At 45.6% G+C, this 24,820-nt stretch overlaps 1 protein-coding gene across 1 annotated transcript in view; it reads left to right on the top strand.

Moving 5' to 3' along the window:
- ALDH1L1 (aldehyde dehydrogenase 1 family member L1) overlaps positions 1–24,820 on the top strand; it is a 115,307-nt gene that overhangs the window by 52,407 nt on the left and 38,080 nt on the right. The window contains exons 2-10 of the mRNA XM_019634079.1: positions 1,862–2,013; positions 4,583–4,817; positions 5,695–5,860; positions 7,782–7,883; positions 8,702–8,791; positions 9,676–9,813; positions 11,885–12,010; positions 15,468–15,559; positions 18,849–18,942. Of these exons, the coding sequence (XP_019489624.1) occupies positions 1,887–2,013; positions 4,583–4,817; positions 5,695–5,860; positions 7,782–7,883; positions 8,702–8,791; positions 9,676–9,813; positions 11,885–12,010; positions 15,468–15,559; positions 18,849–18,942 (1,170 nt within the window). The 5' untranslated portion in view covers positions 1,862–1,886. The remainder of the gene's footprint in view (positions 1–1,861; positions 2,014–4,582; positions 4,818–5,694; positions 5,861–7,781; positions 7,884–8,701; positions 8,792–9,675; positions 9,814–11,884; positions 12,011–15,467; positions 15,560–18,848; positions 18,943–24,820) is intronic.

Genomic DNA, 24,820 nt, shown 5'->3' with positions numbered 1-24,820 from the left:
AATTCCAAATGATCATGAAAGGTAAATGTTTTGAATTGATTCAGGACATCGAGGCAGCCACAACAGCACAAGTAAAGACACTCATGAAAGAGGACTTCCGAACTGCTTCAGAAAGTGGCAAGAATGATGGGATAAGATTGTTTGAAGTGAGAGGGAGTATTTTGAGGATATTAATGGCAAGGTGTCTTTTATTGTAATAATTTTTTTTTAAATTTAAACATTCACCATAGTTTTTTATCACTCCTCATATGTTTATACATATCTGACAAAGGACTCATAGTCTAGATTATTTAACAAAACAAAGACAAAAACTTCCTGCATATCATAAGGAAAAGACCACCCAATGGAAATAATAGATAAAACTCAGAGTCAATACCCATGAAAAGATATATTAATGGCTAATATACATAGAAAAAAGTGCTCAACTTAATTGGTTATCAGGGAATTGCAAATTAAAACTGCAATGCTACAGCTATATTTCATGTTAGCAAAAGGCTGAAATGAAAAGTCACAAGGATACAATGCAGAGCACATGGAAGTGGAAATTGGTACAACCACTTTGGAAAACTGGCAGAATTTGCTAAGGCCAAACATTTTTGTACTTGTGACTCAAGAATTGCACTCCTAGGCACACACCTCACAGAAATGTGTACCTGTATACAGTAAGAATCATGTGCCAGAATCTTTATAGCATCCCTATTGGTAATAAATAACCTGAAACTGAAAATGACAATCAACAGTAGAGTAGATAAATAAATGTATTTACTTACTTCACACAATGAAATACTATGTATAATAGCAATGAGAATGATCATAATATAATATGGATAACGTTCAGGGGAAAAAATCCACAAAACATTAAATTGTATAACTCCATTTATATAAATGAAATATATATATTACATTATTTTCCATTATATATATTATATTATATTATATTCCATTATATATAATATATATAACATATATATTCATTTTAAAAACAGGCAAAGCTGTTCAATGCTGTTAAAAGTCCAGTTACTCTTACTGGGATGTAGTGACTGGAAGAGACTCGAAGGGGGCTTCTGAAATAATTCTTTATCTGAGTGATGATTATAAGGGTGTGTTCAGTTTGTGAAAATTCATTGAGCTATATACCTATGATTTGTGCACTTTTCTGTATGTATGAGGCATATCACTTCAATAAAATTTTCAAAAAATGTATATTTTTGTAAATGGATAATTTAAAGAAATGCATCAGATGAATAACAGGCTTTACAGATATGAGCATGGTGAATGAATGCCCAAACATTGGAGACATTTGCATGATCTAGCTATGTGTCATTCCATATATCTTCCTTCTTAACAAGCCCAGTGGTACCCCCTCCCACATCCCTCCTCCACCTGCAGTCCTCAGCGCCTGCCCACCAGGTATCCTATTCTATGAGGCTGAGGTAGACAGGGGAATAAGCCTGACTTGTAGGCTGAAAGTCATTTGAGGCACATGACATCTTTCTTATTAACGAATGAGGAAACTGAGACTTGATGTGATTTGGCCGAGGTCACAGACTGGTTAGTTATAAAAATATGTTCAAATACACCTCAGAGAACTTGACACCCTGTGTTCCATGTGAATTCGGAGTGTTTCAAGGAGGCATTTCTAATTCTTCAATCTCGGTGTCACTGGTCCACTGTGGCACCTAAAGTCACCTCTTGCAGAAACTTTTCCTTTGGTCTTTTCAAGGCAGCCTCCATGCAGTGGCTGCCACTAGGGAGCCCAGAAGGGACCCTAAAGGTGGGGGCAGGCAGGTTAGGTGCTATGCAGCTGCACTACTTGATCCAGAGAGCCCTGTCCAATGTTGCAACCTGGTTCCTTCCCCAGGTCTTCCTGACCCACCCTTGCTGCCATGAAGATTGCAGTGATTGGGCAGAGCCTGTTCGGCCAGGAAGTTTACTGCCGCCTGAGGGAAGAAGGCCATGAGGTCGTGGGCGTGTTCACTGTCCCAGACAAGAATGGGAAGGCGGACCCCCTGGGTGAGTGGGCGGCCTAAGAGCAAGGAAAGGGGGGTGTATAGGAAGGTGGGTTGCAGTGAATGGAGCAGAAGCCTGAATGATCTTGTGGTGAGGCCATGGGTGTCCCTGGCCAGATGCAGCCGAATACGGTCTACTCTGAATCCTGCTCAGGTGCCAAGCAGCTGCCCAGCTTTTTTGGAACCAAGTGGAAACCTCCTTTCCACCTGATCGTGGGGTGGGGTTTACATGCTGGAGAAGGGCCACGGAAAAGCTTGGCTTGCTCCCAGGCCCTGTTATTTGATCACTCCAGGGTTCTCTGACCCTTACACCCAAGCCCTGGAAAAAATGCCATCAGGAGTCACTGCGTCCCCACCACTGGGAGGGCCTTGTACACAGAGTGCTGAGCCCCTGTTCTGGGAGTTTCTGTTCAGAGGAATGGAGTGAGGTCTGAGAATTTGCATTTCTAACAAATTCCCAGGTGATGCTGATGCCCCTGGCTCTAACAGCGGTTCTCAACCTTCCTAATGCCGCGACCCCTTAATACAGTTCCTCATGTTGTGGTGACCCCCAACCATAAAATTCTTTTCGTTGTTACTCTATAACTGTAATTTTGCTACTGTTATGAATCGTAATGTAAATATCTTTTTGTTTTCCGATGGTCTTAGGTAACCCCTGTGAAGGGGTCGTTCGACCCCCAAAAGGGTCGCAACCCACAGGTTGAGAACCGCTGATCTAGGAGGAGCCCATTTTGAGAATCACTGGCTGAGCTGGGGACCTCAGCAGCATGGCAGGATGCAGGGGCCCTTATCTCAGATGCACAGACCCTCCCGGGACATTGCCGGTCCCTTCACAGGTTCTTCTCAGGTCTGATGGACACAGAATATGGGGCCAGGCTTAAGAAGGGGGCCTTGTGGGTCTGGCCAGGTAAGGTCTTGGTTCACAGGGAAGAGTGAGCCTCCCTTAGACCCTGGATTCAGCTCTAGCACCTATCCTAGATCTGACCCAGTGTGACCCATGACATAGCCTGAGCCCAGCTCCCAGTCACCAAGTCACCACTGACACCAGCCTCTGAGCTTGGACCCCAACTGAGCCTGCTGTGACTGTTACTTGACTTTACCTCAGATGTCCTACAGAAGTATTCCATTGGTCACAGTGGGAACAGCTTTTACAAGCACAGTCCAGTCTGTTTACACTGACCCTACCCTCCCTCAACACCCCTGGATGCCAAGGCACAAAGGCAGAGGGGGCTGGAAGGTGGGTTAAGTCCAGGCAGGGTCCAGACATCAGGTGTGCTAACAGAGGACAGAGTACAAGGAAGTGTCCAACAGGTGCTAAAGAAAGACAGACAAAAGAGAACTCAATGGGGCCGGCCGAGTGGTGCGATGGTTAAGAGCTGGCTTGGGATGCCAGAGGGCCCTGGTTTGGATCCCACATATGAGGGCCAGCGACACTGCCCTCACAGCTAAGATGCTGAACAACAGCTCAACCTGGAGCTGGGCTGCCGTGAATCATGGGCAACGGTGTAGGCTGCAGCCCCTGTGGCAGTGGGTTGCCATGGGCTACCGTGTGCAGCCAGCAGCCAGCGTGAGTGGCTGTCCAGAAGCCAGCGACTGATCTGCCTCGCCTGGGAAGAGCACAATGATGGTGCCAACTTGGGCCAGTGAAGCGATGTCCTCCACAACTAGACTGAAGAACAAAACGACAGCAACTTGTCTGTTCCCCTTTTCCCAATTCCCCAGCGCTGTTCCCATTCCCCCAATTCCCCAATAAAAATCTTTAAAAAAAACAAACAGAGAACTCAAATGTACCAGGGTAATGACTACAGGAGGCAGCTACCACCTCTAAGGCTTGAGAAGAAGCTGTAATTTCTAAAACTTTGAAGTTTGAGGGGCAGTAATTCATACCTGTGAGGTGGGCGTGCTGGCCGTGGGTACTGGTAACAAGGCAGGAGGAGGGGTGTAAAGGCTGGGACCTGAACCTTGAAGGGCAGAGACCAGCACGAAGGGATCGTGTGCACCGAGGCTAGTTCTGCGGATAGTGGTAAAACTACAAACTGACTCAGCTGCTGCTCTGGGGTGAAGACATGAGACTGGAGTGATGCTCACAGGGCAGGAGCTCACAGAAAGAAGCAAGCTTTTTGCCCCCCTTCTTTCCCCTCTCCCCCAAGCCTGTCAGTGTCCCTCTAGCACCCCTTATTTGCAGAGCTTCTGCAGTTTGTAGAGTTTCAGACCCCACCCCAGAGAGGAAAAGGGTATAGAAACAGTAACTTGGTGACGGGCATAGGGAGGCTATGGGAGCAGAATGACGGCAAGACGTCAGCTGTAGCGGGTCAGGCAGAAGTGGGAGAGGGAGGCGCTCAGACATCTTGGCGGTCAGTAGAAGTCAGTCCAGACCGAACATTCCCTGAAGCCTCACCCTTGGTTAGTGCTGTCCCCTTTGTGCTGCCCAATGGAGCCTAGCTAAGCAGTGGGGAAGGGTGAAAGGGACAGGCCTGGAGAGAAAGTGCAAGAGTCCCTTTGCTAGGAAGGCAAAGGTGGCCACATGTGGGTGGGGGCAAGGAGGGTCCAGTTTCTCACTTGCTGTCCCACAGGTTCGGAGGCCGAGAAGGATGGAGTGCCAGTGTTCAAGTTCCCCCGCTGGAGGGCGAGAGGACAGGCTCTACCCGAGGTTGTGGCAAAATACCAGGCTTTGGGTGCCGAGCTCAACGTCCTGCCCTTCTGCAGCCAGTTCATTCCCATGGAGGTCATCAATGCCCCCCACCATGGCTCTATTATCTACCACCCGAGTCTGCTCCCCCGGCACCGAGGGGCCTCAGCCATCAACTGGTAAGATGGCAAAACCACCCCCATCTGCCTGCATCACCATCCTCCCTTAGCCCGGAGCTGTTCTCTGGGGCTACAGAGCAAGCATCAAGCAAGTGCCTGTCATGTGCTGCCAGATGGCATCCTTACACCAGACTGGTTAACTGTTATCAGTAAGCAAGAACGCTCAAGAGAACTGTGGATAGGCATTGCTAAGCATTCTGCTTTCCCACAGTAAACTGCAAAATGAGCAGTGTTCCCATCTTGTGTGTGTGTGTGTGTGGGGGGGTCTTGAGGACAGAGTGGGTCAAGAGGCTTGTCCAAGCTTCACCCAAGAGACCACTGGGGCTACCAGCCCAGGCGATGTGCCCAGAGGCCTGGTCTAACCTCCACCCACTGCCATACTCTCAGTAGCACCCCACTTGGAAAGAGGTAAAGATAGATGATGAGAAGTACTAAGAAGACAAACTAGGAGATCGTCCGGTGGGTGGGGCTGTTTAGATGAGTAGTAGGGCAGGGAGACATCTGAACTGGGAAAAGAGGGCTTGCAGTCAGACTGGTCTGGTTGGAATTCAGACTCCTAGATCTCCAGCCACGTCTCTTCACTTCTCTGGGCTTCAGTTTCCATATCTGTAAAAGTGGCATGCAATGCCTGTTACACCAGTTGGGAAGATTAAGTTACATGAGTTCTATAGGGTGTTTACCACAATGCCTGACACATGGTTGGTGTCAATAAATACCATTTTCCTTCTCTTGCCAGAGTAGGAATCAATCCTCCCAGGGGGCAAGGGCGATAAAGGGGTGTGCTGAAGGATGGCAGGCACCCTAAAGGCTGCCCCCAGAGCATACTTCTCTGTGGTCCTTCCTGCTAGACTCAGAGTTTCACTTTTCTGTTCTCTAGGACCCTCATTCATGGAGATAAAAAAGGGGGGTTTACCATCTTCTGGGCAGACGATGGCCTGGACACCGGGGACCTTCTGCTCCAGAAGGAGTGTGAGATCCTCCCAGATGATACTGTGAACACTTTGTACAACCGCTTCCTCTTCCCCGAAGGCATCAAAGGGATGGTAAGGGCTGGGAGCTGACCATGCCACAGGTGCCTGCAGGGCCTCTCCTTCCCAGACACCTTCTCTAGTTCCAGCTTGCTGCCCAGAGGTAGCTGGAACCTGTTCCCCTAATTTCAGGATTCTGGAGGGAGAGAGCTCCCATTTCAGGGGTTCAAAGAGGTAAGATGAAAACATATAATGCATTGTATTAGGTAGGACTCTTGCTTACAACTGACAGAACCCAACTCAAAAAGCTTTAGCCAAAAAGGGGTCATTTTTGACTCATTAAACAGAGAAGTCGAGGCGGGGATGGTGTCAAGCGTGGCTGAATCCAGAGACTTAAGCCATATCACTAGGATTCTCTTTTCCTTTCTTTCTTCACCCTGATTCTATTTTTCTGTTTGGTTAGCTTCATTCTCAGGCTGCCTGACATCAAATGGGAAAAAAGATAGTCACTGGTAGCTCAAGGCTTACACCTGTGGATTGGAGGGGAAGAGAAAGCCTCTTTTTCCTAGAGTTCATGAATGAAAAATCAGAGAAGACTGTGATTGGCCAATTTTACGATCATGTGATCGCTCTTAATCCATCGCTGGCCAGGATGATGGAGTACTCCAACTGGCTAGCCTCAGTCACATGCTTCCTGCTGCGACCAGTTGGGGAAGAAAGCTTGGTCTAGTTGTAGTCTTGCAGACTGAGTTCTCTGCAGGAGAGAGGCTTCTATTACTAGAGGAAGACACAAGAATTACTGATAGAGACACTTGTGCTTGGCAGAGGAGGCAGGCCCCGTGGGACCTGACCCCAAAGGGGTTGGTGTGTGGGGTTGCTGCTGATGGTTCAGCGGGAGGAGACCAGCCAGTAATGGCCAAAGGCAGGCACATTCCTGATTGTCACAGATTCCAGCAGCAGGCAGGAGTCAGACAGGAGGAAGTCTCCAGGAGGAGAGGAGAGCATTTACTGTTTGTAAGTAGCAATAAGCATAACAATGACATAAAAGTGCTCATTATTGACCAGATGTCAGTTGTCCCCTTGCCCTCAACCAGCCTGGCCTACCACCACCTTTTATTTTTTAGATATGTTAAACTAGATGACTCTTTGTATTCTCTCCCATGCAAAGTAGACTTGCTAGAGATTTGATATGAGAGACAGAAAAGGGTTACGTTGCACATCACACAGAAAACAACTAAAAATATCCTTTAAGGCTGGGCTGTCCAATAGGGCAGCCACTAGTCACATGCAGCTATTAAATTAATTAAAATGAAAATTCTAATTAAAAATTGAGTTCCTCAGTCTCAGTAGCTACATGACAAATCCCTAAGAGTTATGCATGGCTGATGGCCACTGTATTGGACAGTGTAGACATAGAAAATCTCCACCACAACAAAACATTCAACTGGGCAGTCTTGCTTTAGATGTTTCTGACACCCCTATCACTTCTCAGTCTCAGTGTTTCTGGGAGCTCTCCCCCCAGGACCTCCCTCACCATGAGCCCAGGCTTCTTGGCTCCCCTTCCCCCTGCCCTGATTCCTTCTCCCACAATCTTCCTTTTTCATTTAACAGAGAAACTACTTCTGATTAATCTCAGACCTCCAAACCTATCACGAGGCTCATGATCCATTCTCCTTACCCATCAGGGAAGGTTTTAGATAAAAACATGAAATTTGTGTGTGTTACACTTATACAGGGCTTTATATTGTGTGTAATCTTCTAAGATCTATATAATCTTGTAAAACTTTGTGTAGTAGAGAGGGCAGGGTTCTGTGCCCATTGTACAGATTGGAATTGGATTTGGGCTAGCACCATCTCTTCATATAGAAAATATTTCTTGGGTGTGCCAGGCATCTATGGTCAGTGTGGGACAGGGTCCAGACTCAGTGTGAACTCAGGGGACGGGAGTAAGAGGAGGGTCCTAATGCTGGGGATACCAGTGACTGGGTTTCCCCAGGTGCAAGCTGTGAGGCTGATTGCCGAGGGCAAAGCCCCCAGAATCCCTCAGTCTGAGGAAGGAGCCACCTACGAGGGCATTCAGAAGAAGGAAACAGCTAAGGTGAGTGCCAGGGCTCTGCCCACCCTGAAGCCTGCCTATGCATAGGCTGAGGTGCAGAGGGTATCCTGGAGAAGCCAGGGTTGGGCTGCACAGTCAAGTTGTAATTGTTTAAAGCCAGAAGAGAGGGCTGTCCAGGCAGGGGAAGTGTGAGCAAAGCCGTGGATTGGGGAAAGCATGTGGCACCTGGACAGGCAGGGGACAGGGTCTGTTTTGGGTTCTTCCCTGTTCCTCTTTAGAAAGAATGGGCAGCTAGGGCCCCCAGGGAAAAGAAGTAGTCGTGTGTGTGTGTGTGTGTGTGTGTGTGTGTGTAAAGTATCAATGATCATGCCAGAAGCCTCTAAGATGAGGAACGAGAGATAATTCAGTTCCTCAAAGCTGTCGCAAGCTGGGGAGACTTGGGGGCCTACAGGCTATATCTCTGCTCAGGGCTTATTGCATGCTGTGTAGACATCTGTGTGAGTCCTATAGGACAGGAGAAACTGTTCATATGGCACAATGGGATGGGCTTGCACTTTTTGCTGGGGACTCTGTGTAAGGCCTTGGCCATCTTAACAAAAGAATATTATCTTCCCCAAATCATCAATTTCCATTTACCCAACTCATCAAAGACCGAGAGTTAGAGAGCACCCAGAGCATGGGTACCAGACAGAGACCCCACCCAGCACAGGGACTCAGACTAGTGTCTGAGAAGAAGCCGGACTTCCCAGGGTCCTTCCGCTAGGCTTTACCCACTGTCAGGGGTCATCAGGGCAGGGGTGTTACCCAGATGGTGAGGGAGTGGAGAGACACCAGCTGAGAAGACATGTCATACCTCACAGATCAACTGGGAGCAGCCAGCAGAGGCCATTCATAACTGGATCCGTGGGAATGACAAGACGCCAGGTGCCTGGACAGAAGCTTGTGGGCAGGTGTGTTCATGCATGGCTGGGATTGGGCTGGATGCACTGGTGTGCCCCACTGACTGCGAAACTGTCAAAATACGTTTGACCTGGTTGGCAAATAGCCACTGACCTGACCCCCAACCCCAGTCACTTTAGTCTCTCCCCCAGGAGCATGAGACCTATCCATTCCAGTGGCTAAAGTGTAAAGGGACAGCACAGCTCAAGGCCTCCAGGCCTTGCAGCAACTCTGCAGTTGAGCTGTATTGACTTTAAAATATTTTGACTCTCACCCCTGGGCTCCTGGAGGCCCAGGTCTGACTTTGACTTGTCCCCCAGGGGGAGGAGCAGCATGTTCATGCCAGGGGCAGTGGGCAAACCAGATGCTGAAGACAGAGAGCCCTGGGGCTCACAGTTTCTCTCAAGGCGTCAGCGGCTGGCAATACCCCGTGGAGGGCAGTCCTGTCCTCCACGCAGTCCTCGACTGTCCAAACCCCTGACCATTGGCCAACTGCCAGACTGTGTTGGGGGGTCCTTTTGCTGCCCTTGCTACCACAAGACCATTTGCATAGTGACCAGTGCTTAGTGGCATCCCCAGGGCAGGCAGGTGTCTTCACCTCGTGGTGCCTTGAGCAGGTTTGCTTCCAATGTCTGTTCACCCGAGGTCTGAGACCATGAGCCAATGCAAAGCGTCTTAGAGGAACACAGGGCTTGAGGGCTTCCAAGGTCTCCAAGGCTCCTCCAGACTTTGTTTGTACCCCTAGAGGCAGAGTCCTAGGGCTGTGGCTCTCACGTTGCACTGCTCTTGGCCCCTACTTCATCTCCCTAACCCTGCTCAGCCCTGTCTGGGCTACCTACAGTGGGGGCCTCTTCTCATCCACACCTTCTTGTTTTCTGGTCCTCTTTCCAAACAGAAGCTGACATTTTTCAACTCAACGCTGAACACTGCAGGCCTGGTGCCTGAGGGAGAAGCTTTGCCCATCCCAGGAGCCCATCGGCCAGGGGTGGTCACTGACAGGGGACTGGTCCTCTTCGGGAATGATGACAGAATGGTAATGATGCTGCTGTAGGTCACATGTCCATACAGTAGGCTCAAGGCCACACACACGCTTGTCCAAGTCTTCCTGCCCTGCAGTTAGACCGCAGGCTGCTCTGGAGAAAACAGAAGAAAATAAGACAGCAAGTTCCAGGAGTCCATGCTTGCCCCCAACTATTGGGTTTGTCCACTTCCGTGTTCCAGGAAGAACAAATCCTCTTGTTCTTCCTGACCAGGCGCCTCAGCCAGAGCTGGATGTCCTGTGAGGGTGTTAGAATCATGGAGAAGCCCTCCCAGGGAGCCCTGATATTAATCCTGCAGAGTGTCCAAACACCACTGGGAGTGGTCACTGAAATTCTGTGCCCCTGTTTCTTTCTGTTTTATGAACCCTTGGAGCCATGCTGGGCACATAGTATGCTCAGATTCATATTAGCAGACTCTGCAACTCAGAGCAACACCTAATATTTATGGAGCACTTTCTGTGTGCCAGGCAGTTTTAAAATAATTTATAGGTATTACATTTAATTTTCTTAACAACCCTATGAGACATGTATTCATATTATACCACTTTACAGAAGAGAAAACTGAAGCACAGAGATTTAAATAACCTATGCAAGGTCACCCAAGCTAATTCGTGGCAGAGCTGGGATTCAAACCCTAAAATTCTGGCTCTGAGGCCCACCAGTTGCCACAGTACTCTATTATTAATGCTCACCCTGTACAGTGTTGGGCAGGTCTGGGCTTTGTATACTGGGGTCAGGGAAGGAGGACAGGCAGGGAACTCCAAGCTTAGGGAATTTCAACAAACCCCATGGATGTTGGACTATTGGCTGCCTTGGTGTATACAGGCCAGGTGGAGTGTGGCATGACTATGCTTGGGACTGGTGTAAGCTCACTCTGGGTGCCCACCTTTCCGTGCTCTGCACTTGGAAGGCTGGACGCTGCCATCGATATCTGTGATTTACAGTTGTTGGGTGTTTTAGGTATTCAAGATTGATAAATGCAGTTGGAAGACCAGATCTGTCTTGGTCAGGTTCCCTAGAAGCAGGTCCTGAGATGGAAGATCTTGTGCACTTGATTTATGGAGGGAGTGCTCCGGAAAATCATGTACCACTCGGGAAGCAGGCCAGGACAGAGCGACAAATGCTAAGCAAAGATAAGGGTTCTAGAGCAGTCTAGCCTCCATTTGATCCCAGGGCAGGCTCTGGAGTGTGACTCGCATCTGCCGATTATGTCCCAGCATCTTTATATCACTCAGTCCTCTGTTTCCACTCCCCCGGAGTTGGGTGAGGGACAATGAGGCATAGTCCCTGGGCCTCTCTATGCACAACCATGCCTATCCAACAACAGCAAGGAGGAAGGGTACAGCAGCAAGCCACTAACAGCACCCCCCTTGCAGCAGCTGGGCATCCTTGCAGCAGGAGTGGGGCACAGACTGCATCCTCTGTGATATCCACAGGAACAGCAAAGCAAAGGAGGCAGTCTTGATGGATACCATTGGTTGAAGCATTTCTCAGGAACTTCCAGCTGAGTCTGGCTGAGCTTTAGCTCACAGAAAGCTCCAGACCATCTTCAAAAGGCAGCAGGGTCGGGGTCAGGCAAGACCATTCTTATAGATGTCTTATCAAACAGAGATGTGCTCCCCTACCCATGAGTACATCTGCTCCTCTTCCAACCTCTGGGTTGGTCCCAGGGGGCATCTATGACCTTCACCAGATGTTCCCACAAGGTTTCAGGAGCTGGCTATTGTGTGATAAGTTGTTTTCTCAATTGGCGTTCAAAGTAGTGCTTGAATTATTTTGTCTACTGAATGGGCATCAGTTTTATAGCTATAGTGAAGTCATTACACTTACAAAGAAAGCGAGAGCATGGTGTGGTGGGTGATAGGGAAAAGTGAGCATGAGAGTTCTCCTCTGTACCCCTAAAACAGCAGCCTCCCCACTCTGAACTCTTTTCCTCATCATTCATCTGAGACTCCCTGTGCCTTTCTTATGACAAGGGTGGGAGACTAGCATAGCGCCCTCTGTGGAATTGGTCTGCCCTGCCTTAAGGGCAACCACAGGCACTGTGCAATCTCCCCTGTGCAGCTGCTGGTGAAGAGCATCCAGCTGGAGGATGGCAAGATGATCCCGGCCTCGCACTTCTTCAGGGGAGAAGACAGCAGTGCCCTCGAGCTGACAGAGGCAGAGCTGGTCACCATGGAGGCTGTGCGGGTAAGAGACTACTTCAGGGTACTATCCGGTTGAGCAGGTCACTCAGTGCACATGTGTTTTGTGAGTCAAACTTCCTGAAGTCAGACTGTGCACACTCTCTGTGGATGTATGTGTTGGCCCCAGGCAGTGTTGATTCTATCTTGTCTTGGGGCTTTCTATGTCTTCTCGCCCCTTCTTCCTCTACCATTGGGACCCTGAGATTTGGCCAGCTGGGTCTGACTCTTCTAGAGACTCATTATCAACAGTGGACAAATGAAACAGAAGCCCCTGGAATAGCTGAAAGAGTCAGGTGCCACGCCCATGGTCTTGTGATAGAACATGTACACTGAAACCTTCCAGAAAGGCTTTCTGAGAGGGACACCCTGTGATGTGACCAGCACAGATGTCATAGTCAGACAGACCCAGACTCCAACCCAATTCTCCCCTCGTGATGCTGGGCAGCACTTCCCTGTCTGGGACGCAGTCTCTTCCAGCTGAGTTCAGTAGGTGGTCACTTCCCAAAACTGTTCATCGCCTCCTTCCTCCCCTTACCCATCACGCTCTCCCTTGGAAGGTATGATATTGATGGCACTTAGCTTTATTGAATGGATGTCAGCTATTCATTCATTCAATTGTGTATTCAATTACTTATCTAAGAAATATGCATTGAGCTCCTACCAATGCTGGGTGCTAAGCCAGATACTAGGAATGTGATAATAAGCACTGTCCCTGTTTTCATGAAGTGTCCCTTCTCATGGGGAAGAGAGCCAATGAACAGCCAAGCAAATGAACAAAATACTTTTACACAGGGAGAAGTGCTATGAGTGAAATAACAACGTGATGGAAACAAGGTCCTTGGAGGCTGTGGAGCAACATTAGAAGGAATAATCAGGGAAGGCTTCCCTGTATGGATGGAGGGGCAGTCTTAGAGACCTAAATGGAGAGAAAATATCTGGGGGAAGTCTGAGACAGAAGGAACAGCAAATGTGAGGCCCTAAGAAGTGGGGAGGGCTCCCTAACATAGGGCAATGCAGTTGGAGCCCAAGGAGAAGGGCTGTGACGGGAGGAGGAGGGCCAGTCAGTGGGCCACAATGGTGACTGTGGATGTTGACAAGTGCAGATGGCTGGACTCAGATGGAGGGACACGGGGAGCTCACACTGTTCCAGAGGGCACCAAGAATTCCTTAGTTGAAAGGTGAACATTGTGAATGTCTGTTAACAAAAAACAAACAACACAAAACAAACTATTCATTCAAAAAATATTACTGGAGCAATTGCTTTGGCCCCTATGCCTGCCAGCTGGACAAACTGACTTTCTGGAGCTTATAATCAAGTGGCATTTAAGGAGGGGTGAAGTTGTGTGTTTGTAGAGCGAGGCCTGAGTCAAAAGCTGCTGCAACTGAGTCCTTCTTCTGTGAATAAACCCTGCCTCCATGGGTGTTGTAAATGGTGAAGGAGAGACTGCGTATGAAAAAAGGTCAATTTAGTAGCACCTATTAGGACTTCAATAAATGTTGGCAGTGAGCCTAACTGCTGTCATGAAAAGAAGCAGATACTTCTTTTGTAGAGTGTGTGTCCATGCGGAGTTCTAAACACTCCAGGAATAGTAGTGTATTTAATTACTGTAACAACGCCATGAAGTAGGTGCTTTTGGTACTTTCATTTCCCAGCTGAGGAACAGGGGCCACCGTGGCGTCACAGCTGATGAAGTTAGTGCTGGGGCTGGCACCCAGGTGCTCTGGCTAGAGTTCTTGCCTCCACTGCTATGCATATGGCCTCTTGGTCATTAGCATTATTATCATTATTCCTGTTGGTCACAGCTGGGCTGGGCCCTTACAGGATGTGTGGTCTGGAGGTGAATGGGGTGGAAGGGAGATGGCTGGAGATGCAGGCCAGTGAGGGGCAGTTGCAGCCCCCCAGTGTTGGTGGAGAGGGTCTGGCCTGGCAACTGTAGCAGGGGTCAGCCCATGTTTTCCATTCAGCAGAACTCATCAAGTGCCCACCGTGAGCTGGTGCAGGCCATGGGCAACCTGCCAAGCCTTATAGCAGGGCATTGCAGGAGGTAGAAACACCATGTTTACTAAGCAACTTTCGTACTCCAAGCAGTCTTCCTGTATCACACAAGGAATCCTCCCACAGGTGTTATCAGCCTCTTGCATAGATGAGAAAACTGTTGCCTCTATCTCCATGGCTTGTCAGGGATCAAGCCAGGATCTAAAGGAGACTGTGTGGCTTCAGGATGTACTGCCTCTCAGAGGTTCCACATGCATCCAAAAAGGGCTGGTGTGTTTTGCAGGCACCATACAGTGGCATGCACACACACCAGCAGGTGACCGGTGACCCCAGCCCACGTGAGTCTGAAGAGGGTAGCCCCTGTCCACAAATCAGACAGCGAAGTTTTCAGGGAAGAGGCGACACAGAAGTTGGCCCTCAAGAATGGCCAGAATTTAAATGTGAAGTGGAGGTTCAGGGAAGGGTGTTGCCAGCTGGCAAGGGCCTTGAGAAGAGGCGTGGAGGACAGTCAGCTGTCGTATGGGGACAGGGAGTGGCTCAGTATGGCTGTTAATGGTCAAACTGAGTATGGGAAGAGTAAATCTGTGACACCTTTCCAAAAATGAACGAGGGGAGAGGTTGGACTAGGGGTCATGTGGGGCTGGTCCCAATTGGGTCTGTGTCTCCCCCTCCCCCACCCTTCCAACGACTGGCCGTGGCCTGGAGCTCAGATAGAGCCTGAGGCCCCTCCCAGTTCCTGTCCTGACAGATCTGGCTGGAAGCCTGCCCAGAAAATAGTCATTCCATCCTGGGCTGAACTGGGAAAGTCATTCCTTCATGGGAGACTGGGCAGGTGTTGCCCACTCAGCTGTCACTGCCCTTTACATGATCATCCCCTAGGCCGGCTGGCAGGCACTGCTGCCCTCCACAGATCTGGGGACACAGCCAGCCAGCCTCTCAGTGAGGATAAGACATAGGCCTTCTGAGTCCCATCAGTGTGCCTTGTTTTCTCCCCGCCTAACTACCCCTCATTTTGCTCTTTCTTCCACACTGCTACACCCACACATCAGTGTTATGCTGGGGATATCTAAGCCTAGGCAACAGCACTAAGGTGAGGCCGGGCATAAGGGAGGCTCGGGAGGAGTTGGGCGCTGCCTTCCCAGTTCCCAGCCACGCCTTCAGCTCTGGTACTTCCATCCTTCTTCCAGCCCTAGGCTGTCATGGGGACCCCAGAAAAGCTGGGGGTCAAGGTGAGGTGGGTGTGAGGACAGTAGCTGAATGGCCTGGGGTGTGGCAGTATCTCTTTCTCCAGAGAGTGGTCACTCCAAGGCCCTCAGGCTCCTCAAAGCCCCTGTGCCTTGGAGTGGACCAAGGTACACTGATATCAGGCTGTCCGCGCACATGTCAGGGGCTGTTCTCACCCTGCTGAATGACACCTGCTCCCAGCTCCCCTGGGAGCTATGTTCTCACCATGCCTATTTTCCAGAGTGCCTGGAAGCGGATTCTCCCCAGTGTCCTGGAGGTGGAAGACTCCACTGATTTCTTCAAGTCAGGGGCCGCATCAGTGGACGTTGTGAGGTAAGGCCAGGAATGGAGGGGTCCCATCCCGGGTGCCTGAGGCTGTGTCACACATCACCCCAAAACTGAATGGCAGATAACCACCACCATTTGTTAGCTCATGGATTATGCAGATCAGGTATCCATAAAGGGACCACGAGTGCAGGCCTGGCAGGTCCCCTCAAATGACTGCAGGTCAGTGGACTGGTGGGAACTGGGGCAGCTCGGTAGGGATGTACTGCTGCTAGCTGTACTCTCACTGCCATGACTGGTGCCTGGGCCAGGAAGGCTGGCAGCTGCTTTTCTGGCACCACTGACCAGGTACCTACATGTGGCAGCTTGGGGACTTGGACTTTTCTCTGTAGCAGCTCACAATGCTGAGAGTGAGAGTGCCCTCAAACAAGGCAGGTATGGTAGCACCTTTCATCACTCAACCTGGAAAGTCTCACTGTGTCACTGCTGCTGACTTGATTGGTCTCAGCAATCACAAACCCATCCAGATTCAAGGGCAGGTGTGGGGAACTGAGACCCACCCCTCAATGGGAGGAGGGTCAACTAATATATGGCTCTGTTTTAAAACTGCCACAAGCCCCAACACTCCCAGTGGAAGCCAAGGTATGTGAGGGGAAAGGGAAGAGACAGGTAGGGCCTGAGCAGATGAATCTGACCTCACAAATAGCCCCAGTAGGCATGTGTTGGGTGTTAATGGAATCATTATTGCAATATTTTCAAAATTGAGGTATAACTATGTACAGTTAAGTGCACAGATCTTAAGAGAACAGTTTGGTAAGCTTTATTTAACTTGTATAACCCACAAAGTGATATCATATATAATATATAGATTTATATATATATATATATATACATATATATATATATATATATATATCTCATATATAACACAAGTTATATCTTAATCAAGATAGACACCTTCCTCACCGCAGGAGGTTCTCTCCTGCCCATGGACGACCTATCACCATAGATTATTTTACTTGTTCTTCAACTTCAAATGAATTGTCCTGCTTGTATCAAGGGAAAGATGTGGATGGAATGTATTAGAACACCTTTGCTTATAAGCAATAGTAACTTAATTCTACCTGGTTTAAGCAAATTAGCAAAAATAAATAAATAAAGTCCATGGTGGCTTTCTTTAGGCATAGCTGAGTACTCTAAAGGCTCAAATTATGTCATTAATGTTGTCATCACCTGTTGCTTCATTTTTGGATAGGATTTCTCCTTATAGTGATAAGATGGCTGCACGGTAGCTCTGGTCTAATTTCTTGACTTTTCAACACTCCCATTGAAAAGGGGATGCTTCCCCAGCAGTTTTTACAGAAGTCCTTGACTTGAATTTTACTGTCTCTGGTAGAGCCATGAACCTGTCACTGGCCGGGCGAGGCATGCTTTGATTGGCCAAAGCTTGGACATGTGCCCACCTCTGGAGCCAAGGGTTGAGCCTATTACACTGAACCCACATCTCTGGAAAGAGAGGAGAAGGTTGTTTCTGTGGAAAATGTCAATGTTGTTCCCAGAACAGGGGAAGTGCGTGTTGGGAAGGCAGAATCAGAGATGTCTGCCACATGTGGGAGAGGTTTCTTGTACTTCAGCTGGGCTTGCTTGAGTGTCTGAAATCAGCTACCAAGCCAGCTGGGGGCTGGATGGTCTAGGTTAGCCCCTTTAGTGGGATTGCTCTGGCTTGTTCATGTGCTGGTGGCAGGGTCCTAGAAGGGAGAGCAGAATGAACACATCATGCCCACTGCATTCTATTGTCCAGAACAAATTGCATGACTAGCCCAGCTTCAAGTGGTGAGGAAACAGATTCCACCTCCTGATGGCAGGTGTTGCAGTCACATCCCAAAGCCAGGATTACAGAAGGGGTAGAGCATTGTGGCCTGGTTTGCAAGACATATAAAATGTCTGAATTGGGCCTATGTGCTTAGAAATCATGGGCACTATGGGTTTCTTGTATCTCTCTTTGACTTATTTGTGCGTGGTCAGTGTAAAGTATACAATACATGTTTTGTTAAAAAATAATGCTAAGGAAAAGAACTTCAGACACCTGAGAGAACGATGTTCAGAGACCAAGCCAGGCCTGCCTAGAGCTTCTGAGCTGAGGTTGATGAAGGATGGAGAGAAAACTGATTTTTTTTTTGTAAAGAGTTAACAGCACATATCCTTTTATTTTTATTATGACATAAAAACACATAATATGATCTACCCTCTTAAATTTTTAAGGGTACTTTACAGAATTGTTAACTATAAGCACAGTTGTGGACAGCAGATCTTTAGAATTTTTTCATCTTTTATGACTGAGACTTTGCACTCATTGAGCAGCAACTCCCCATTTTCCCCTCCCCCAGCCCTTGGCAACCACCGTTCTACTTCCTGCTTCAATAAGTCTGACTACTTTAGATGCCTTATATAAATGGAATTACATAGTATTTGTCCTTCTGTGACTGGCTTATTTCACTTAGTATAATGTCCTCCAGGTTCACCATGTTGTAGCATATGATAGGATTTTCTTCTTTTTTAAGGTTGAATAATATTCCGTTGTAGGTATATGCCACATTTTATTTATCCATTCGTATTTTGATGGACATTTAGGTGTTTTCTGCCTTTTGGCTACAGTGAACAATGAACAAAGGAGTGCAGATATCTTTTTGAGATCCTAATTTCAATTTTTTGGATAAATACCCAGAAATAGGATTGCTGGATCATATGTAGTTTTCAGTCTAATGTTTTTAGCAATCTCCATACAGTTTTCCATAGAGACAACACCAACATACACAAGAGTTCTAATTTCCCCACATCTTTGCCAGCACTTGATTTTTCTGTTGTTTTGTTTGTTTGTTTCTTTTGTTATATTTTGTTTGATAATGGCCATCCTAATAAATATGAGGTGATGTCTCATTGTGGGTTTGACTTGCATTTCCCTAATGATTAGTGATGTTGAACATCTTGTCATATACCTGTTGGCCATCTGTATGTCCTCTTTGGGGAAATATCTTCAAGTCTCTCACCCATTTTTAAATTGGGTTATTTGTGGATTTTTTTGCTGTTAAATTGTAGGAGTTCCTTATATTTTGGATATTAACCCCTTATCAGATAGATGGTTTGCAAATATTTTCTCCCATCCTGTAAGTTGACTTCTCACTCTGTTGCTTGCTTCCTTTGCAGAGCAGAAACTTTTTAGTTTAATCTCATCCCACTTGTCTATTTTGGCTTTTGTTGCCTGTGATATTGGTGTCATATCCAAGAAATCATTGCCAAGACCAATGTCATTAAGCTTTTCTTTTATGTTTTCTTCTAGGAGTTTTACAATTCTAGATATTGTATTTAAGTCTTTAATCCATTTTGAACTGATGTTTGTCGGACAAAGCTGTAATAGCTGCTGTAACAAAAAGGTACCTTCAGACTGAAACATGAAACAGGCAATTTCATAGAATATGAAAAAAACTTATTAAAAGGTAATTTACTAATGGGAAAATTGGCTCAGAGTGGACAGACAGCCCAGCAGTTCTGCTCAAATTATTCTCCACTACCAGATCCTTGTTACAATACTTTTTAAATGGTATAACTAAGGTACTAATGATTGACAAGACAAAGGGAGAAAGAATGAGGTAGCACCAGGGGTCATACCTCCTGGTGATCTTGTGATAGCTGATTGTTTATAATTGATACTACTACTAGTTTGATATTTATCTCAGTTGTCATGCCATTCAGCTGTTACTAACAAATATATTTATGGCTACATTTTAAGGAACACAGATAATCATCAATTAGAAAACTTTGATATCCTTACTAAGGACAGTGAGGTTAGTCAAAAGTCACAGCATGAAAGGACACAAAGATGAGATGGTTTTGTTCACACCTACATCTATACGATGTTTGTGTGTGGTTTAAGGTTAAGGTCCAACTTCAGCCTTTTGCCTGTGGATATTCAGTTTTCCCACCATTTGTTGAAGAGGTTATCTTTCTCCCATTGAATGTTCTTGGCACCTTCTTAAAGATTAGGTAACTATAGCCATGGGTTTATTTCTGGGCTTTCTATTCTGTTCCATTTTCCTATATGTCTGTCTTTATACCAGTACCATACTTTTGCTTACTATAGCTTTGTAATATGTTTTGAAATTAGGAGTATGAAGCCTCCAGCTTGTTCTTCTCAAGATTGTTTTGACTAACTAGGTCCTTTGTGGTTCCATATGAGTTTTAGCACTTCTTTTACTATTTCTGTAAAAATGAGGTTGGGCTTTTGATAAAGATTGCACTGATTCTGTAGATAACTTTGGGTAGCGTGATCATTTTAACAATATTAACTCTTCAAATCCATGAACACAATATGCTTTATTATTTCTCTGTGTCTTTTTAAACTTCTTTCAGAAATATTTCATAGTTTTCAGTGTATAGGTCTTTTATCTCCTTGGTTAAGTTTATTCCCAAGTATTTTATTCTTTGCAATGCTATTATAAACAAGATTCTTCTCTTATTTCCCTTTTTGGATGCTCATTTTTAGTGTATAGAAATGCAACTTATTTTTGTTTGTTGATTTTGTTCCCTGCAACTTTACTGAATTTGTTTACTAGTTCTAGAATTATTTCGGTGGCATTTTTAGATTTTTCTACATATAAGATCATGTCATCTATGGACAGAGCTCATTTTACTTCTCCCTTTCCAATTTAGATGCCTCTTATTTATTTTTCTTGCCTAATTGCTTGGGGTAGGATTTACAGTACTATGCTGAATAGAAGTGACTAGGATGGGCATCCTTGTCTTATGTTAGCTGTGGGCTTGTCATATATAGCCTTTATTATATTAAGGTAAAATCCCTCTATACCCAATTTGTTGAGAGTTTTTATCCCACATGGATGGATTTTTTTCTGCGTCTCCTGAGATGATCATATGATTTTTATCCTTGGTTTTATTGATGTGTATCACATTGACTTGTGGATATCAAACCATCCTTTCATCCCTGGGATAAAGAGCACTTGATGATGGTATATAATCCTTTTATTGTATTATTGAATTCAGTTTGCTAACATTTTGTTGAAAATGTTTGTACCTTTAGCCAGACTAATCAAGAAAAAAAAAGAGATCTTTGGTATCTAAATGTTTAATAACTATGGTGTACACCTGAAATGAATATAATATTGTATGTTAGCTATATTTTAATAAAAATCTTTTAAAAAGAAAAAGAAAGAGTCCCCAAATAAAATAAAAAATTAAAGAGGTTACAAACAACACCACAGAAATGCAAAGGGTCATTAAAGAATAGTATGAACAATTATATACCAACAAATTGGATAACCTAAAAAAATGGATAAATTTCTAGAAACAAGCAAACTTCCAAGACTGAATGAGGAAGAAACAGAAAATCTGAACAGACTGATTAGTAGCAATGAAATTGAAGCAGAAAAAATACACAAAAAACTAAACTAACAAACAAAAGTCCAGGATCAGATGACTTCACAGGTGAATGCTATCAAACATTTAAAGAAGTAACACCTATCCTTCTCAAACTATTCCAAAAAGAATTGAACAGGATGGAATGCTTACAAATTCATTCTACAAAGCCAGCATTACCCTGTTACCCAAAGCAGACAAAGACACTACAAAAGAAAAAAAATCACAAGCCTATTTCATTTATTTCCGCTCTACTCTTCATTATTTCCTTCTTTCTGCTGGCTTTGGGTTTAGGTTGCTTTTCTTTTTTCTAATTATGCTGTGCATTGATTTGAAATCTTTCTTATTTTTTTAAAAGATTTTATTGGGGAATTGGGATGGGGAACAGTGTTGGGGAATTAGGGAAGGGGACCAGCCAAGTTGTTGTTCTTCAATCTTAGTTGTGGAAGGCGCCAGTCACCATCCGGCTGCCCATCAGCAGCTCGTGGCCTCTAAGCTCAAGGTGCTGTGTTCAATCTTAGTTGCAGCTGAGTGTAGCCATCATTCCATGTGGAAGTCGAACAAGCAGTCTTGTTGTTAACAGCACACACTCTATCCACTGAGCCATCCGAGCAGCAGCTCAGATCGAGGTGCCGAGTTCAGTCTTAGTTGCGGGTGGGCATAGCCCATCATCAAACAGACAATCTTGTTGTTATACCAGTTGAGCCATCCTGCCACCTGTTGGCCGCTCAGCGACAGCTCAGCTTGAGTGTGACATCACTGGCCTAAGTGGGAATCGAACCGACGGCCCTGTTGCCCAGAGCTCGCGCTCTTAAGCCAACTCTTAACTGACTGAGCCACTCAGTTGGCCCCTTTCTTCTTTCTTAATGTATGCGTTTACAGTTATAAATTTCCCTCTTAGCACTACTTTTGTTGTGATCCATAAGTTTTGGTGTGTTGTGTTTTTGTTTTCCTTAGACTGATGGTATTTTCTAGTTTCCTCTGGGATTTCGTCTTTCACCCATTGGTTGTTTAAGAATGTGCTATTTAATTTTCACAAATTTGTGATATTTTTCAATTTTCTTTTTGCTATTGATTTCTAGTTTTATTCCATTGTGATAAAAAAGATGTTTTATAAGATTTCAGTGTTTTAAAATGTATTGAGACTTATTGTGTGGCTGACAAATGGTTTATCTTGGAGAGTCTCCCATGTGCATTTGAGAAGAATGTGAATTCTGCTGTTTGGGGTGGAGTGTTATATATATATATATATATATATATATATATATATATATATATATATATATATATATACACACACACACACACACACACACACACAATTGTTTGTAGTGTTTTCTCAAGTCCTCCATTTTCTTATTTATCTTCTCTGTGGTTGTTTTGTTCATTATTGAAAGTTGGATATTTACATTTCCAGCTATTATTGTAAAATGTATATTTCTCTCTTCAATTCTGTCAATTTTTGCTTTATTTATTATGGGTCTGTGTTTCTAGGTGCATATATGTCTGTAATTGTTATATCCTCTTTCTGTGTCAAACTTTTTATCACTATTCTTTGTTTCTTGTAAATGTTTTCAATTTACAGTCCATTTTGTCTGACAATAAAGCAGTCATCCCAACTCTTTTTCTGTGCTATTTGCATGGAATATCTTTTCCATTTGTGTACTTTCAACCTTTTAATGTAATTATATCTAAAGTGAATCTCTTCTAGCATATGGATGGATGTTGTTTTTTATTCATTCTTCAAATCTGTTTTTAATAGAAGAGTTTAATCCATTTTCATTTAACGAGATTACTGATAAAAAGGATTTACATCTGCCATTTATTTATTAGGCTTTTGTATGTCTTATATGCTTTTTATTCCTCAATTTCTTCATTAGTGCCTTTTTTGGTAGTGTGCAACTTTGATTCCCGTCTTATTTCTTTTTAGTTATTTCTTAGCTATTACCTTGGAGAATACAATTAACATCTTAAACTTATAATAATTTAGTTTAAATAATATAAACTTAGTTTCAATAAAGTATAAACACTCTAATCCTATACATCTCTATACATCCCCATTTGCACTGTTATTGTCACAGGTTACATCTTTACACATTGTATGCCCATTAATATAGAGCTTAACTTACTGTTTTATGCATGTGTCTATTATATCATATAAGAAAAAGAGAGGGGTTTCTAGTCAAGATGGTGGAATAGGTAAACACTGTGCTCACCTCCTCTCAGGGCCACATCCACTACAACTAAACCACAGAACAACCATTATTGAGAATCACCTGAAGTCCAGCTGAACCGAAGCCCTACAACTATGAACATACAGAAGAAGCCACCTCAAGACTAATAGGAGGGGCAGAGATGCAGAATGAGCTGGTCCCACACATGCATGTGACCATTAAAAATTGGAAGAGATATTTAGCCTGTGGAGGTCTCCCCCACTCCGAGGAATGAGGATTCCCAGCCCCTTCTCATCCCAGGGTTTCAGTCCTGGGGAGAGAAGTCCCCATAACTTCTGGCTGTGAAAACCAGCAGAGATTGTGGCTAAGTGAGACATAAGGCAGCTGCACTTCCAAGCGCTCCTCTTAAAGGGACCACACACAGACTTACTCACTGATGGACTTACTTGCTCTGAGCTCCAGTGCTGGGGCAGCAGCTTGAAAGGCACCAGGGACATATGGGGAAGAAATGAATTATCTAGCTTCAGGGTGAGGGCTGGAGGGGCAGCTTTCTCCCAGACAGAGGAGCTGGCAGAAGCCATTGTTTCTTTGTTGAGCCCTCCTCTTCACTGTGAACAGACGCAAGCAGGTGCCATATTTGAGTCTCCATCAAACTGGCTATCACCTTTCGTCTAGCCCAACCCTAGTGATTCCCTGAGATCATGCCCCACCCAACTTTCAAGCACACACAAGCTGCTTCCAGTGGCTTTTCTGCATAAACAGCCTGCCTTGGCTCAAGCTGTGGACTTTTCTAAAATTTCTCTAAGGTTCACAAAACCCCAATCAGCAGCATCTGGCTTCAGTATGTCCTATACCTTTGGCTGAGCAGCCCTATGTCTGGCACTAGTGAGAGCCAGCCTTGGCTCATGAACTGGCCTTTCAAGACACCTTCAAGGACAGCATGAGTGGCAGTCATTTCTGGGTTGCTTTGTGGCTCATGCCAGGTGGCCCCAGGTGGGACACAGACTGTGACTAAACTTGGCCTTCAACGGGTCTCCTCCCAGGAGGTCCAGGGGCTGGCAGGCTGAGTGGCCAGGTTTGCATTGGGCCAGAACATCATGCAGTCATCCAAGGATGACGCACACAAAGGGCAGCCTGGGAAAATACCAGAATACCTCAAAAGCGAACCCTATTCTGTAGGGTCAGCCATTGCACAACAGCTCCTCCGCTGTAGTCACAGCCAGTTCTCACAACAAACCAGCCTAAGGGTCAATCCTCCCCATTGATGTGCAAATACCAATCAAGTCTCAACTGCAATAGGAAGGCACACACAACCCACACAAGGGACACACCTGGAGCACTTGGCTCTGGTGACCAGGGAGATTGCACTACTGGGTCCCACAGGACACCTACTGCATAAGGTTACTTTACTAAGACTGAGAGGCATAACAGCCCTACATAGAAACAAACACAGGGAGGCAGCCAAAATGGGGAGAGAAAAAAAAGCATTTCTGAAATAAAAGAACAGAACGAAGCTCCAGTAAAAAAGAAAATGGAGACAATATACCAGACACAGAGTTCCAAACACTAGTTATAAGGATTCTCAGTGATCTCAGGGAGAACTTCAATGGAGAGATAGGCAACATTAGAATGGAGATATTAAAACATGAAAAAGAACCAGTCAGAAACAAGGACTATAGTAGCTGAAATGAAAAATACATTAAAGGGA

This window comes from Hipposideros armiger, unplaced genomic scaffold, assembly GCF_001890085.2.
Source record: "Hipposideros armiger isolate ML-2016 unplaced genomic scaffold, ASM189008v1 scaffold_1490, whole genome shotgun sequence".
NCBI lineage: Eukaryota > Metazoa > Chordata > Mammalia > Chiroptera > Hipposideridae > Hipposideros > Hipposideros armiger.
Note: the sequence above shows the minus strand (reverse complement) of the source record. Positions and strands in the feature narration are given on the sequence as shown.